This window comes from Parus major, chromosome 22 (assembly GCF_001522545.3).
Source record: "Parus major isolate Abel chromosome 22, Parus_major1.1, whole genome shotgun sequence".
Classification (NCBI taxonomy): Eukaryota; Metazoa; Chordata; class Aves; order Passeriformes; family Paridae; genus Parus; species Parus major.
In genome coordinates, this window is record NC_031790.1 from 2,553,437 (window position 1) to 2,563,720 (window position 10,284).

Consider the following 10,284-nt stretch of genomic DNA (forward strand, 5'->3'; position numbering starts at 1 on the left):
CCCCCAAAAATCCCACCTGGAAACCCCCAAAACCCTGTCCGGGACTGCTAAAAAATCCCACCCAGGTCCCCCCAAAAAATCCCGCCTAGGACCCCCCAAAACCCTATCTGGGACACCCAAAATCCCACCGGGGATCCCCAACCCACCCCCCTCCAGGGCACTGGAACCCCCAAACAGCCCCCAACACTCACCCCGGGAGCACTGGGAGCCCCCTAAAAACCCACCCGGGGCTATTGGGACCCCATGGAACCCACTGAACACCCACCCTAGGGGCACCAAGACCCCTGAAGACCCCTCTAAGGCATCCCCCCAGAGCATCAGGGACCCCAGGGATCCCCCAACACCCCCCGAGGGCACCACATGGACCCTTTAGGGGCACTGAGCACCCCTCAACCCTTTCCCCCAGGGTTCACAGCACCAAACATCCCCTGGGGTGGGGCTGGGGGACCCCAAGGACCCCCTGGAAAAACCCCTGTGGGTTCAGGGGGGAACAAATCCTGGCAGCCAGACCCATCCTGGCTCCTCTCCCTGCGCCAGGGAGCTCTCAGGGCCAAGGAAAAGGAAGAGCTGGGACAGAAAAAGCTGCTGGAGGGGGTCAAGCAGAACTGGGGGACCCCCAAAATCCCCAGCCCAGCACCCCAAGGGCCAAGATTTATTCCTAAATCCCATCCCAGGCTGGGCCATGACTGCCAAAGTCCGCCGGGATTGGCAAATAAACAGGGATAAATGATTAACCCAGGGCACAAGGTGACAGCTCCAGTGCTGTGATCCTCCCCTCAGCGTTCCTGCTCCATCCTGGGATCCCTCGGGAATGAGGGGCAGGATGTGGCCACCAGCATCCCCCCAAAAATCCACGAGGGAGCAGCTGTCAGTAACGGTTTTATTGGAATGAACTAAAAAACTGGTTACAGTAAAGAGAAAAATCAGGGAATTCCAACTTGTCTTGACTAAGGCAGAAAAAGCACCTAAAATAGGTGAAAACTCAAACCTTCCTTGGGGTAATGACCTGAATCAACAAAGAATTCTCCTTGGAAAACCAGTGACTCTTCAATGACAGGAGAACTGGCCAAACTGGAGCTAGTTTGCTCAACAGCAGCTTGAAAAAGCCCAGGGAAAAAACCTTCAAACCTGCGTGGAAATGCAAAAAACTGGGGAGGAAAAAACCCCAAAATCTTTGGGATTTACATCCAGCACCTGCATAGGGATGAGCTGTGGGAGCAGCAGCACTTTTGGGGCTCATTAATTCAACCCCCTTATGGGGAGGGCTGGAAACCAGCAGGATATTCCTTTGGGTTCATCCCCATGGAGATAATTCCCAAAAAACCCACAGCCCTGGGATGCTGTTGCAATCCCCAGCATCCTCTAAACCAACAAACAAAGAATAAATTAACACCAAAACAGGGAATTGAGGAAGATCCCCCTCGGCGGGGAAGGACAAACAGCAGCAGGTGGGGAGCGGAACTCTGGACACAATCCCTGTTTTCCCAGCACCATCCCAGCTTTTTTCTGGGTGCAATCCTGGTTTTCCTGGGTCCTGGCAGGTTAAAGGAAGAAGAGCTGCTCGCTGAGGTGGGCGCTGGGCTCGTGGTGCAGGACCTGTCCTACCAGGAATGCCAATTTGTGCGCGTACTTGCAGGGGGCAGGGACACGGACGGTGCCCGGCCAGTTCCAGTACAGGTGACACAGCTTGAAGGTCAACCTGGGGACATGGAGGGAACTGGGTTTGGGATTCCTGGGAATGGGGATGGATCCAGTTCAGATCCCTCCCAGAATCTGCTCCCAGGTGTCCCTGGGAAGGGGGAAATGGGATTTGGGATTCCCAGGAATGGGAATGGATCCAGTTCAGATCCCACCCAGAATCTGCTCCCAGATAACCTTGGGAAGGGAGAAATGGGATTTGGGATTCCTGGGAATGGATCCAGGTCCAGATCCCTCACAGAATCTGCTCCNAATCTGCTCCCAGATAACCTTGGGAAGGGAGAAATGGGATTTGGGATTCCTGGGAATGGATCCAGGTCCAGATCCCTCACAGAATCTGCTCCCAGGTGTCCTTGGGAAGGGGAAAATGGGATTCCCAGGAACACGGATGGATCCAGGTTCAGATCCCTCCCAGATGTTCTTGGGAAGGGAGAAATGGGATTTGGGATTCCCAGGAATGGTGATGCATCCAGTTCAGATCCCAGCCAGAATCTGCTCCCAGGTGTGTTTCTTCCAAAGGTTGGGAATGGGGTGAGCCAGGTGTGGTGCATCCAGGTCCTCCCAGTTCACCCAGTATGAGCAACAGGCTCAGCCCAGTTCCTGCAGAGGGACCTGTCCCCCCCCAAACTGCCCCAGGGGCTGATTGAGCCAAAACCCCCAAATTTGGTGGGGGAGGTGGGGGGGGCTCAATGGGGTCCCCACCCTGACACAAGGCTGCTCTTCCTTCTGTGAGATACTGGGGGGGCTCTGGGATTCCTGCCCTTCCCTCTGGAATATTTTGGGGGGCTGCAGGATCTCAGGGACTCCTGCACTTTTCCCTGGGTGACTTAGTGGGAGTCTCTCCCATTCCCTCTGGAATATTTTGTGGGGCTGTAGGATCTCAGGGATTCTGGGATTCCTGCACTTTTCCCTGGGTGATTTTGGGGGTCTCTCCCCTTCCCTCTGGAGGATTTTAGGATTTTGTAGGAGCTCTGCCGTTATCCCTGCAGGGAGTTGGGAGGACCTGGAATCCTGGGTAGCTGCAGAAATCCCTGCCCTCCCCTCTGGATGATTTTGAGGGTATCTCTCCTTCTCTCTGGAATATTTTGGCTGTAGGATCTCAGGGACTCTGTGATTCCTGCACTTTTCCCTGGGTGATTTAGGGAGTGTCTCCCATTCCCTCTGGAGGATTTTGGGGGGCTCAGGACCCCCCCTTACCTCTGGAGGTGCTCGGAGCTGAGGTTGGCTGTGTTCCACATGCAGATGTAGCGCGTAGGAACGCTGCAGCCCTGCCGAGAGTGATGGGCCAGGAGGAAGAAATCCTGCCTGGGAGGGCAAAACAAACCCCAAGTTTATTCTTTTCCACCCCAAAATGAGCATTTTTGTACCTCAGGGTGCTCTGAACCCCAGATTGGGCTTTTTTTTACACCCCAGAATGGTGGTTTTGAACCCCAAGGGTTTCACTTTTGGACTCCACAGAGATTTTTCTTCACCCTGAGGTGTTTTTACCACTATTTTTCTTTCACTCTGGCTTCACCCCCTGGGGTGGTTTTATAACCATTTTTTTTTTGCATTCAAAGGTGTTTTTATACCCCATAGCATCTTGTTTTGTAAAAACAATAAATTAAAAAGTACCTTATGGTATTTTTACAACCAATTTTTCTGCAACTTGGGGGCCTTTTACACACCATTTTTTACACCTTGGGGTGGGTTTTTTTCCAACACCCCGGCCTATTTTTACAATTTCTTTGGCACCCTGGGATTTTTTTCTTGCACCCTCAGGTTCTTTTTGCACCCTAGGCTATTTTCTACTCTTTTTTTGCACCCTGGGGTGGTTTTACAACCACTTTTTCACGACGAGGGTGGATTTTTTTCCACCCTGGGGCATTTTCCTCTCTTTTTTTTACATCCAGGTTATTTTTTCCCCCCTGGGGGTGTTTTTTATCCCTCCCCAGGATGTTTTTTACCCCATCCCAGCTCCCCCAGCCCCAGCTCTGCCTCTCACCAGCCCGAGCTGGTGACGCTGTGGTCGATGACGGTGCCCAGGGGAGGGGACACGAACTCCTCTCCTGCCAGGCAGTAGAAGTTGGTGCTCAGCTGCTTCTGCACCACCACCACCACGAGGCTGGGCTGGTAATTTTGGAAAGTGTGGAAGCTCTTCTGGAGCTGGGGCACCTCGTACTTGAGCACGGTGTCCAGCTGGGGGTCGGACACCCCGTCCCGGTACACCACGATCTTCATGGGCAGCGAGTGGTTCAGCTGAAGAGGGGGGGGAAAATCAGCTCATTTTTACCTCCCTGCCATGCACAGGATTAGCTGAGGGAGGCAGGAAAATATCCCCTGGTCAGGTTTGGATATTCAGGGATGGAGCTGGGATTTTAACCCACACTGAGTTCCCCCCAAAATGCAGCTCAGGGGGTGGGGTTTGGGGAGGGCTGGGTTTGCAATAATTACAGAATTCCAGACTGATTTGAGTGGGAAGGAGCCTTAAAATCATCTCATCCCACCCCTGCTGTGTGCAGGGACAGCTCCCACTGTCCCAGGGTGCTCCAGCCTGGCCTTGGGGACAGCCAGGGATCCAGAGGCTCCTCTGGGAATTCTATCCCAGCCCCTCCCCACCCTCCCAGGGAGGAATTCCTTCCCGATATCCTATCCATCCCTGCTCTCTGGCAGTGGAAGCCATTCCCTGTGTCCTGTCCCTCCAGGCCCTCCTGCCCAGCAAATTCCCAGTGCCCAGGGCTGTTCCTGCAGCATCCACAGAGGGATGAGGAAATAAAGTCAGAGAATTCTGGAATGGTTTGGGTTGGAAGGGACCTTAAAGCCCATCCCACCCTCTGCCATGGGCACGGACACCTCCCACCGTCCCAGGCTGCTCCAAGCTGGCTTTGGGCACTTCCAGGGATGAGGCAGCCACAGCTTCTCTGGGAAAATCCCAAGAGCTGGGATTTTTGCTGGCCCTTGCCCTGTCACAGGCTGCTTTTCTCACGCTGGGGACAAGGGACAGGCCTTTGGGAGCTGTAACGTGGCACTTCCCTCCGAGCAAACTGATCCCGAGGCACGTTCCCGAGATAAGGATGAGCTGTGCCGGCTCCACATCCAGTCCAAAGGCTGCCAGGGAGCTTTGCTCCCCTGCATGTATCCAGGCTGGAAGTTTTCCCTTTGTTTTGAGGGAATTTGAAAGCACAGGAGGGTGGTCTTGGTCAGCCTCACCTCATAGAAGCGCTTGAGGGCTTGGGAGAGGCAGAGCCGGAGGCTGTCGGCAATTTCCTGGTGGGGCATCTGGAAAACCACCCTGGAGTACCACTTGGTGAGGGTGCTGGGGATGGAACGGGAATGAGCACCAGGAACCCCCCCAGCTCCAGGCAAAGTCCACTGAGGTCTTGTGCAACCCCAAAGTGTCCCCGGCTCAGCATTCCCAGCCCTTTCCCTGGCGATTCCCGACACAAACACGCCGGGGGAGACCTCGCTGAGCGCAGCAGCTCAGGGACAGCAGCATCCTCACACCCCTTCTGGCCAAGGAATGGGGTTCTGGGATGGGATATTCTCCAGATTCCAAGGGCAGAGCAGGAAAATGCCTTCCCCCCTTTCCCAGGAAACCACGTACTGGTTCATGCTGGCCACGAAGCCGATGACAGAGCGCATCCCTTGGCTCCGGCTGTGGTGGATGTCCATGCCCACAACCATCAGCTGCTTCTGGGGTGGGGAACAGAGGTGGGATTTAGGGATAATGGAGGGGGAAAGGCAGGTTTAGGGATAATGGAGGAGACAAGGTAGATTTAGGGATAATGGAGGGGGAAAGGCAGGTGGGATTTAGGGATAATGGAGGGGGAAAGGTACGTGGGATTTAGGGATAATGTCCATACCCACAACCCTCAGCTGCTTCTGGAAGAGGGAGAAACAGCCAGGTGGGATTAAGGGATAAGTCAGACACCTCCAGGCTTGGATCCCTACAGCTCCAAGGGACTCACACACACCCAAGAGCAGCCAACCCTGATTCTCCAGCTGGTTCACCCAATTCACCCCCTCCCAGGCTCATCCCAGGGTTTTCCTGACTTACCAGTGGGATATCAACCCCCCAGAGCTGCCCACCCAGCTTGCAGTTGATCTGCAGCAGAACTTTCTGCACCACGCTCCTAATCTTGCCAGGATGGCCCGTGAGGGACTGGGCGTTGATGACCTACGGAGAGGAAAAACACAGGGAAAAGTGAGGCTGGAGACAGCCACGGATTCCTGGGAATGGGGGTCCCAACCCACCTGGGAGGGCACCGAGGTCTGCACACAGCAGAGCTTCTTGATGGCCCCGTAGATGTCGTCCCGGCTGCCCGGGATGATGCATAGGAGCAGCTGCACCTTGTCCTGAGGGGAATCATGGAATTGTTCAGCCTGGAAAAGCCCTCCTGGATCACTGAGTCAAACCTAAGGTCACCAATAGCCCATGTGCCCAGGTGTCACATCCACACCTCCAGGGATGGGGACTCCACCACCTCCCTGGGCTGCCCATTCCCGTATTTAACAACTCTTTCCATGAAAAAATTCCTCCTGCCTAATCCATCCCCATTCCTGGAAATCTCAAATCCCATTTCCCCCATTTCCATGGACAGGGACATCTGGGAGCAGATTCTGGGAGGGATCTGAACCTCGATCCATTCCTGGGAATCCCAAATCCTATTTCTCCCTTCCCAGGGACATCTGGGAGCAGATTCTGGGAGGGATCTGAACCTCCTGCTGCCTCCCCTGGCACAGCTTGAGGCCATTCCCTCCTGTCCTTCGTTCCTAACCCTCAACTGACTTCACCCTCCTGTCACAGATTTTTAGGGAAAAACGAAGTTCCACTGAGCCCCCTCTACTCCAGGCCTGGTGCTCCCATCCCACCTTCCCAATGATCCCCCAGGGATGTCCCCACTCCTCACCTGGCTTCCCAGAGAACTCTGGATGGTCCTGACATAGGTCTCGATGCGGTCGTCCCGCAGCTCCTGCATCGTGGGCTGTCCCACCTGCATTCCCATGGCTCCACAGCTGCTCTTCATGGCCACCAGCAGGTCCTTGGCCAGGTGCTGCAGCCGCTTGGGATACATCAGGAGCCAGGAATTGATGGAGATCTGGGAGAGAAGCCAGGACAGGCCGTGGTTTGGGGGTGTTTCTGCAGCTCCCAATCCATGCAGCATGTTCCTGTTTGGGAGAGGAGAAACCCACGGAGCACAGAGGGAAATTTGGGAGGGGAAAACTGGGCCTAGAGGAAGCTGGAGCACAGCAGGGAGTTTGGGAGAGGAAAATTTGGGAGAGGCAATTCGGGCCAAGAGGAACCTGCAGCACAGAGGAGAATCTGGGAAAGGAAAAGTGGCCCAAGAGAAATTCAGATCAAATTTCATCCAATTCCTGCATGTGAAAGGCTCCCTCCACCCTGGGATGGGGTGGAAAAGCCAACACCAGAGCCACATACCTCCAACTCCTTTGAAAAACAGCCTGGAGCGCAAATCCAACATAAACAAGGGAAGGGTTTGTGCTGGAAGCAGTTCAGCCAGAATGCCAGCACTCAGGAAAACTCATCCCAGCTTCCCAAAGCAGGGGAAGCTGCTGCTCACCACGGCGATGGGCACTTCCTTCGTCACCTCCCGGTGCCAGCCCAGGTCCTCGGCGGGAAGGAAGGAGTGGTACCGGAGGTTGATCCGCTCCACGGGCAGGATGTGACCCTGGGTCTGGGCAGAGCGGGAATCTCCGGAGCTGCCTCCACCACCTCCATACCCAGAGGGAAGGCCGGGAGCCCCTCAGCCCTTACCCTGTAGATATCCGTGTCCAGGCACAGCCCCCAGCGCTCCAGCTCCCGGGAAGCGTCCGGAGTCTCCCGGATGCGGGACAGGAGGCTGGTGAGGCGCCGGTAGTGCTGCTGGGGGCTCTGGATCATCTCCCACATCACCTCCTGCACCAGGAACACCCAGCAGGGTGAGGGAGGGCTTGGGGCTCCCCCCAAACCCTCGGGAAAGCTGGGATGAGGGGATGAGACAAGCTCTGACCTTCAGCATCCGACTGTTCTTGCGGAGGTCAGAGAGCCCAGTGAGGAAGGTGAGCTCTGGCACGAGCAGCACCAACTCCAGCTGGCGCTGAAGGGAGGGACAGGCACTGTCAGCATTACAGGGCTTGGGAATCCCTGCTCTCCAGGGGCTGGAGGAGCCCAGAACAGCCTGTGGATCTCCATGCCTGGCTCACCTTCCCCTCTGGCAGCAGTTTCTCCTTGGGCTTGTGGACGAGCAGTGGCTGGTCCAGCTCCCTGATGGTGATCCCGTAGGTCTGGCTGGAAAAACAGCATCGTCACACAACGCCAGAATCCCGTCTCAGAATGGATCTCACAGAACACTCAATCCCAAATCCCTGCTGCGGGAAACCTCCCTGCTCCCGCACCTGGGATCAGCACAGAGCCCTTCCCATTCCCACAGGATGAGGCAGCAGCTCCTCCTCACCTGTAGTACTCCACAAAGGTGATCTCCTGGCCGCTGGCCAGGGTGAAAGTGTCCTTGGGGGTCTTGTCCCAGTCGATGTCGTCCACGCGATAGGTGCGGTTGTTGTAGCGGGTCATGACCACGGTCCCCACCAGCTGCTTGGTGCACTCGTCCTGGAACGTCCTCTGGCTCTGGGAGTGGATGGTTTGCCTGGGAAAAGAGGAGAGGTGTGGAACGCCTCCCCTCCCTATCCCAAAAAATCAAGCACGTTTTGCAGCACTCTCGTCCCCAAAGCTTTTGGGGTTTTTGCCGCTCTTCTCACATCACGCTCAGGACGGAGTCGCTGCGGATGATCTTGTGGATGGCGTCCACCATGAGGAAGAGCCCTCTGTCCTTCCTACGGATGCTGACGGCGTATCCCGGCCAGATATGGAGGCTGTGTCCAGAGGGAAACAGACCTGGGTTAACCCAGAGCAGCCAAGGAATACCCAAAACTCAGAGATTTATTTCAGCTTCTCAGAACAGCCGCTCCAAAGTCAGAGCTGACCTGGGAAAACTTCCCAGTTTCCAGGGATGATCCTGTGGGAAGGAAGATGCCAGCACCCACCTGTATTTCTGTAGAGTGGTGGCCTGGGCAGGCTCGAAAAAATGTCGCCCAACCAGGCTCATGTTTAAGATTTTCATCACCCTAAGGAAGAAAGAGCAGGAAAAGGAGAAATGGATGAGGACTTGCAGGAGGAAGGAGAAAAGGAGTCTCCTCTCTTTGGCCTCTCACCTGCGGAAAACCACGTTATAAAAGGGGATGCAGAGATCCGAGCTGGGCTCCAGGATTTTGGTCATCTGGATGTTGATGGAAATCTCCTCGTTGTTCTTCCTCCGAGCCTTCACGCTGACCTTTGGCAGGGCCAGAAGGGGTTCTCCAACCCAAAACAGGGGTACCCCTGTACCCCCAAACTGGGTGAGACCCCACCCCGCCCCTTACCTTGGGGATTTGGATGGGCAGGAAGAGGATGGAGCCGTCGAAGGCCATCACGTCCCCAGTGACGGCACACTGCTCCTTCAGCATGGCAAAGCGGGCACTCTTGCACTCCACCTCAGGGCTGGGGGCACACAGGGCCTGTTCTCCCTCCTCTGCCTCCCCCAGACCTCGCTCAGCCCCCCAAAAATCCCCCCCAAAGAAAACCCAGAGCTCCTTGTTGCACTGGGGCCGCTCCACCTCATGGCAGTCTGGACAGCAGGAGGAACACTGAGGGCTTTGCCCTCAGTCGGGGACACCCCGACCTTGAGGAGCTTTGGGGGACCCTCGAGGGGCTGTGGGGGACCCCGGTCCCCCATTATCACCTGAAAGTCACGTGGTACTGGTAGACAGCTTCATTCTGGCAGTGGATCTTTACAAAGTTCAGCCCCACGGACACGGGGGCTCCCTTCCCCACCGGCTTCGTCCCCTGTGTCCTGCGAGGGACAGGGGGTCAGCAGTGACCCAGCAGCACCCAGAGCCCAAAACGAGGGGTTGGGACCATCACTTACGGCCTGGCAGCAGCTAGGGGGGTCTCCGGGGTGGGCAGGGGCGTTGGGCAGGGCTGGGGGCCGGGCAGGCACGGGGCGGGCACAGCAGCGGCTCTTCCAGGCTGGGTGGGCAGCGCGTCCCCTCTGCCTCTCCACAGGATCCTGCGTCCCCAGGGCGAACTGGGGTGAGCCCTGGCACACGCTGGGGACACAGCGGGGCTGTCCTGGCTGCAAACCCCCAGCCATGACCCCGACCCCCGGAATTCCCCTACTCCTGCCCCACAACAGCCTGGGGGGGGGCTCAAAACAGCCAATATTTGGGATAAAGGGATAGGAGAGACAGCGGAGATGGGGAAGATAGAGGGAATAAAGGAACGGGGCGGACATATGAGGCATGGGAAGAGAGAGGGGATGAAAGGAGAGAAGGAATAGGGGCAGGGAAGGTGGAGAGGAGGACCCAGAGGAGGGTGAGCACTGAGGATTTAGGGCTTTAGGGGTGTGAGGGACTCACTGCCCACGAGTGGGGAGCGCCGCCAGTGCTGCCCCTTTGTCCTCCTGCTGCTGCTGCTGCTGCACCGGGCCGGGCCGAGCCAGAGCCTTCCCATCGCCAGCACCACCCCGGCCTGCGGGAGCACGGGCACCGTGAGCACCTGGGCTCGGCTGGTCC

General features: G+C 56.5%; 1 protein-coding gene across 1 annotated transcript; it reads right to left on the minus strand.

Moving 5' to 3' along the window:
• Positions 1 to 863: 863 nt before the first annotated feature.
• On the minus strand, positions 864 to 10,244 carry PIWIL2 (piwi like RNA-mediated gene silencing 2). Its single transcript, XM_033519429.1, has 20 exons — positions 10,129 to 10,244; positions 9,639 to 9,819; positions 9,453 to 9,563; positions 9,094 to 9,211; positions 8,887 to 9,005; positions 8,719 to 8,799; positions 8,434 to 8,547; positions 8,133 to 8,321; positions 7,882 to 7,966; positions 7,689 to 7,775; positions 7,454 to 7,594; positions 7,260 to 7,373; positions 6,588 to 6,776; positions 5,932 to 6,033; positions 5,735 to 5,854; positions 5,282 to 5,370; positions 4,888 to 4,993; positions 3,683 to 3,936; positions 2,896 to 3,003; positions 864 to 1,699 (listed from the first exon to the last, which is right to left on the minus strand). Exons 1-20 carry the CDS (start codon positions 10,220 to 10,222, stop codon positions 1,543 to 1,545), a joined length of 2,559 nt encoding a protein of 852 aa, XP_033375320.1. The 5' UTR covers positions 10,223 to 10,244; the 3' UTR covers positions 864 to 1,542.
• Positions 10,245 to 10,284: the final 40 nt, after the last annotated feature.

Coding starts and splice junctions, on each gene's coding strand:
- PIWIL2 (XM_033519429.1), bottom strand. CDS start 10,222: ATGGGAAGGCTCTGGCTCGGCCCGGCCCGGTGCAGCAGCAGCAGCAGC. Junction 9,820..10,128: donor GCGCTCCCCACTCGTGGGCA/GTGAGTCCCTCA, acceptor CTGTGTCCCCAG/CGTGTGCCAGGGCTCACCCC. Junction 3,004..3,682: donor AGCGTCACCAGCTCGGGCTG/GTGAGAGGCAGA, acceptor TTGCCCTCCCAG/GCAGGATTTCTTCCTCCTGG.